Below are 6,286 nucleotides of genomic sequence, written 5' to 3'. Positions count from 1 at the left end.
GGGATGTAGAAGTGTTGTAAAATTTGTTTTCTTCAATACAATACTTGACAGTTGGCAGTATGGGTGCAAACGGATCGGATAGTGGTAAAACCATATCCGTATCCGTTTTTAATTTTCGGATACAAATATGGATCGGATATTAGACGAATACTTACGGATACGGATCGGATAGCGGATATCCGTAGATATACACAAATATTTTCATAATTTATGGTAAACTATATGGTATATATCTACTATTTGGATACAGATAATTAAAATTCAAAACCATATCCGTATCCGCACGGATATTCGGATATCGGATATCTGTATTTAATTTTCAGATACGGATGCGGATACGGTTGGATAATATCCAACCCGTTTGCAGATACGGATGCGGATACGGTTGGATAATATCCAACCCGTTTGCACCCCTGGTTGGCAGCCATTGCCAAGCCTTTCAAAAAGAAGAGAATACAATTGCAACGTAACGCAGCATCTGCCAAGCGATCCAAAAAAAAAAATATTCAACGTAGCGAGCAGCAGATTTTAATATCAAGATTGTAATATCACCCTCAGAGATGGGGTTCAATTATTCCTGCACAACCACAAGAATTTTTACAATTCTGCAAATAACCATTCCAAAGATTCCATATACTCATGAAGAGAAGGATTACTCGACTAAAGTAACAAACACAAAACCACCCCTCAATAACACATCAAATCTCTCTCTCACTGCCTAAGTTCTGTTGGAGTTGAAATGATCTGGGCCAGAACCTGAGCCACTAGAAAAAAGATTTGGATAAGAGTAATATGGATCGTCCTCCAATGAAGAGAGGTGCTGAGGTACGTGCATCTCCTTAGAAAAGGGTGACCCAGTGTCAATTGTAGGCACTTCATTATAAATACTGGACTTTGAATCCTGTCTGTCAAATACTGGATTTGAATCCTGTCTGTCAAATACTGGACTTTTATCCATGGCACTTTCCTGAGAGCTGGAGGGTATCTCAATGCTATTCCTTGACACAAAGTCATTAATTTTAAGTTGTGCAAGGTCTGCAGCAGCACGTGCTTCTGTTGCGGCCCGCTCTGCAGTGTCAGCTGCTGCCTGGGCAGCTGCTAATACTTCTTGCAAATCTACTTTTGTGGGCCCAGACACGATTTTGGCAGTAGACACATTGACAGTCTGAGGAGAAGTACTTATTTCATGCTTTTGCTCCAGCAATTCATCCTCTATGTCAGCTGGGATCGAAGAGGATTTTTGCTGCAGTATGGAGGTTGCCTCAGCTGGCTTGACAGGTGCACTGGGAAAAGAGGGTGGAGCCATGAATGGTATGAACTGTTTAGGTTCTCTTGGCGACAATGGAGCCTCCAGTGGCGGTCTATCCGGAAAAGGAACAGGTATATTGCTGGGCTGAGTGGGCTGTGTACCTTCCTGAATTGTTCTTTGGTTGTCTGGTTGTGGCGGTGGTGGGGCCGATGCACTTGGGCCTGTTTCTCTAGCTAAAGGAATTGTAGAGTTCGGTTGAACTGAAACTTTTGGGACTTCTGGCAGATTCAAATCATCAAATCCAGCATCGGACTCTGATTTTTCGTCATCTGACTGTTCGATTGTACTTGCAGCTGATTGTACCTCTAGCCTCTCCATTTGAATGAAATTGGAACCTCTGTTGTAGTTAGGGCCATTCTGGGGAAGGAAAAATGTTTACTATTCATCAGATACTTTATGCATCAACACATACAAGATTTCTGTAATATATCAAGGAAAAATCTCATTTTGCATTTATAAGTTGCTTCAAATTGTACCAGTACTGGGGGGGTACATAACACAGTAAATTAAAAAATTAAAAAAAATAACAGAACTCTGTCTCAGTGGACACTTAAATCCCAGTCTGACCCATGCCCAGTGGCACATTGGATTAAGAAAAACAGAAATGTGTAATAAACTAATTATACAATGTACCAATAAATCTTCATGAGGTTTGGAGAACTCCGTCTCAGTGGCACTTGGATCCCAATCTAACCCATGCTCTTCAGCTATCTCCTTCAACAACTTTAGCTTTGTTTCCGAAGAGGGTGCTCGAACCGACAACAACTCAATTACCTGCGGCAACATAAAACCAGTCATGCAAAGTATAATTTCACAGACAGAAATAGATTTAACAATTTATTTATATATTTATTTTGAAAAAAAAAAATAGGTGTCTTTGCAAATTTTCCAGTGTTTTACAGTGTGCCAAGAACAGCCAGAAATTATCATATTTGATATTATCATCCAGACAAGTTGGTTATTTTGCAGATAACACCCATTGAATGACAATATTGGCCCTCTTCACTCAACCATTCTTCTGATTTTGTTTTTTTATAAACTTGAAACCCATGGCTATTTACAAAAGACTTTGGTGAGCTTAAGCTAATACTATCGTCACTCTATTTTTATTGACTTTGCTGGTGTAATTTGGCCTCTCTCTCATGCTGCAGAGCGCTGCCATTGACAAAAGTGGCACCTTGGACAAGTTTTAGACTTTCCAATTGACTTTCTAATGCATCCACATATTTTGATTTTTTCCAAATATGAATTCAAATTATAGTTTTTTACAGCTATGTTTTTGTTTTCCAATTATAGAAATATTTACCTTAAGAAACTTCAAACCCATGATTGTAATAACTCAATCATATTTTAGCTTGACTTAGAAAAATGAATCATGAGAATTAAGAATAAAATTGCCAACCTTTATGGAATGTACATTCACCATCACTGTTAAGTTTGGGTGTCAGTTGCAAACATATAGGGGCAAGATGTTATTTCCAAATGCATTAGTGTCATTTGCCCAAAAAAAAAAAGATGTATGAAGATAAATTGTATAAACCTGACGGTTAACTCCACAGTCAGGCAAGAGCTCAGAGGCAGCAGCAACAAACTCTTTGCCATATTTCCCTGCAAACAGCATCTGCACTTGCATCAGCTCCAGCAAATCAGCACATCTTGGAGCTGCAAAGCAAATACTCGATATTGCTTCTTTAAGGTCAAGAGGACACTCCCTGTAATACAACAAATTAAACTTTTTAATCTTTATTAACACATCAACTAACTAATAGAGTAATCTGGTTTTTCCGACGATAAAACTGTCACAGATAAGTCTAATTATACTAAGATCAAAATGACTAGAATATATGCTCAAAAATTAACTAAACATTATGACATATAAAGGAGGGAAAAATGAAAAAGCAAATATTACTTTTGTTGTTCGATTATAGGAAGCCGGACAGTAATGAGCTCACAGAACAACTCAAGAATCTCTTGAGCAGCCATCATGTTCTCCTCTCTAATTATATGTTCTACCTACAAGTCAAATTATTAGCTAATTAATACAGTTCAAAATCTCCTTGCTAACACTCATTAAGAAAACAATTAACGGATTAAGACCAGCTCTTTTTACCCGAATCCGAGCTGTAGCCTCCTGCCCATTCTCCAAAAGTTTGGCTATGTCTTTGCGCATATTCTTTAGCTGAATTTCTCTTCTATTGCGCAACAATTTTATCCTCGGAATTGTCAGCTTTAGCAGAGTTTTGCTGGAGGAAGGGAAACAAAAAAAAAACAGAAGTATGTCAAATAAACTATCAAATAAGCCATTGGACACAAAAGTCGGAGATCTCGATGCGTGAAAACCCTTGATGAGTCGGAGTTATTGAATGAGGTCGAATTGTTCGATATAAGCGCAACAAAATCAACGAAATTACAGAAAATAGAACAAAAGGCAGGGCATTTACCATTTAGGGCCCCTGAAACTACCAGCGCCTTTGCTGAAGAAGCCATCAAGCATCGACATCGCGATCCGTTCGATCCAATCTCAAACAATGAACTCAGAAGTTGCGAATATTTGTTTCGTGGAACCGTTGAAGATCGAATTCGAGTTCTGATTCTCAACACATAAATAGTAAGCGAAGAGATCAAAGAGAGGAAATGAAAAAGAAATAAACAAGAAAAAAGAAAGAAGGAAATTGATATCCATCGCCGTGTACACCTGCTCCACTTAACAAGTTACGACGAGGATAAACGAATTCGGTTCTCCATTCCAATAAAACTGGACGATCCTGTTTCACCCATCCGGTCATAAATCTTTTTCAAATAATCAGATTACAGTTCACAAGCTATTTGTTATTCTGATAGGAAATATAGCATTCTTTTGAAAATGATTTTTTTATGAGGAGGGATTTATTTATATTATTTTTTTGACATCCGATTGTACTTTATATTTTTAAAGTCTAAACAGTCGATCCAAACCGTTTAACATGATGGATATATTAAAATGTGCTTGCATATCAAATTTTACATTTATTTTTGAATTTTTTTTACTATTTATTAAGTATTTTACAAAATCATTGTTTTCATACCATTGATTTTTTGTAACCATTTTAATAAATAGTGAAGAAATTAAAAGAAAAAAATGTAAAATTTGATCTACAAGCACATTTTAATATATCGATCATGTTGAACAGTTTGAATTGATTGTTTAGACTTTGAAAATGTAGGATGTAATATAGTGTCACCGAAAAAGGATATAAGTGGATCCCTCCTCTTTCAAATAATCAGATTATAATTCACAAGCTTATTTGTTATTCTGAAAGGAAAAATAACATTATTTTGAAAATGATTTTTTTTTTAATATCTGAATAATACAGGAGTCAGGACAACTAAACAATGCAATTAGCAGTAACCTCCTTTACACATTTTTTAGAAGAAAAAACAAAAAAAGAAGGAATAATAGAAACGGTGAGCACTTATGCTTTTTAATTGTTGGATTTTAAATTTATCATTATATTTTATCGTTGCCAAAATTTATCTTATTTCATAGTAAGATATTCTAACTCTGAAAACAAAGATCTACTGACAAGGACTCTGGAACTGAATGTGAAATATGTTCTCCTTTTACACCTTGTTTGGATGGAGAGTAGAGGGAGGGAGGGAATGGAAAGGAACAAAAACTTTATGTTGAATCGTGTTTGGTTGATAAAATTATGTTAGAAGTGAAGGATACATGAGGTGAAAGATTTAACCTTGTATATTATAATTAATAGAATTGATTTCTCTCTCAAATTGGGTTATAATGGATTTAAAGAAATTTTGTTACAAATATTTTTAGAAAAAATGACACAAATGTCCAACCTTATATCTTACATATATAATTCTCATACAATATTTTTTTCTCAAACCTACAACAGTCACCGAATTTCTCATTAACCTCCTAAACTTTAATAAACCAAACAAAAAATAAGATGAAAATGAAAGTTAAATTTATTTTCTCCCATTAATCATCCAAACACGAAAATATTAAATATATTAATCTTTCTTTCTATTCCATTTTATTCCCTTCTATTATTTACCTCCCGTTACTTCCTCTACTCTCCATCCAAGCAGGGTGTTATAATTTTTTCGATAAATTTGTAGTAGGGTCGCAACTCAAGACACCTGACCCACATTGTGGACATTAGGCAAGGTTGTTTACAAAATCATAGAAATCATTAAAATAAAAAGGTCACATTTGTTCCTGTTTGCATGACTTGTCTAATATTTGACGGAATCAAGCAAGGTTAAGGTGCAAGGAAATTTTCTGTTTATATAGTGCTACCGTAAACAAACCGCACCATTTGGGAGCGCTCTATCATCGAACGATGTGATTAGAAATGGAAAATAATATAAATAAATTACGTCATAAATCATTAGTATGATAAATTTTATGTACACCCGTTTTCTCTAAGCTTCTTCGATTTTACCGGAAGATGCAGCTGTCCGTTGATTTCAAAAGAATCAAAACTAGTTCACACGATATTATATTAAAATTAAGGGTTATAACGAAAAGTTAAATGCCGACAAAAGAATAGTCTTGGCAAGGATGTAGTCGTTAGATCGTGACGCATGACATTTCGATGACAGAGATGACTTTTGGTGATAATTCCGTGTGTTAGTCTGTTAGATGTGGATATTACTAACGGAGGCCTCTAAGATAGAGGGTGCTGATATTAACACCACAAAAAATTCTATTAACACAGCAAATTTTAAATATTTTAATAGATAGATAATTTTATCTTTCAATTTATTTCTCAATCAAACTGCCATTTGTTTTTTTTTTCTTAATTAACAAGTTTCTAAATTTGTTATCTTTCATTTATGTTATTTTCTCTGGTAAAATAAATCATATACTATATGATAAAAACAAGAAGAAATTAGTTAGTATGTTAACCAATCAAATTTTAAAATAATATGTTTCAATTGTCACTTAGATTTTTTATTTTGTGTAGATGTAAT

At 34.8% G+C, this 6,286-nt stretch overlaps 1 protein-coding gene across 1 annotated transcript; it reads right to left on the bottom strand.

Moving 5' to 3' along the window:
- Nucleotides 1-571: 571 nt before the first annotated feature.
- Nucleotides 572-3,996, bottom strand: LOC144574074 (uncharacterized). The gene is made up of 7 exons (XM_078323923.1): nt 3,751-3,996; nt 3,420-3,552; nt 3,219-3,322; nt 2,850-3,021; nt 1,943-2,083; nt 917-1,666; nt 572-835 (listed from the first exon to the last, which is right to left on the bottom strand). The coding sequence occupies exons 1-7, from the start codon at nt 3,807-3,809 to the stop codon at nt 719-721; spliced, it is 1,476 nt and encodes a 491-aa protein (XP_078180049.1). The 5' UTR covers nt 3,810-3,996; the 3' UTR covers nt 572-718.
- Nucleotides 3,997-6,286: the final 2,290 nt, after the last annotated feature.

This window comes from Carex rostrata, chromosome 22 (genome assembly GCF_964058835.1).
Source record: "Carex rostrata chromosome 22, lpCarRost1.2, whole genome shotgun sequence".
Classification (NCBI taxonomy): domain Eukaryota; kingdom Viridiplantae; phylum Streptophyta; class Magnoliopsida; order Poales; family Cyperaceae; genus Carex; species Carex rostrata.
This window is presented reverse-complemented; position numbering and strand designations above follow the sequence as displayed.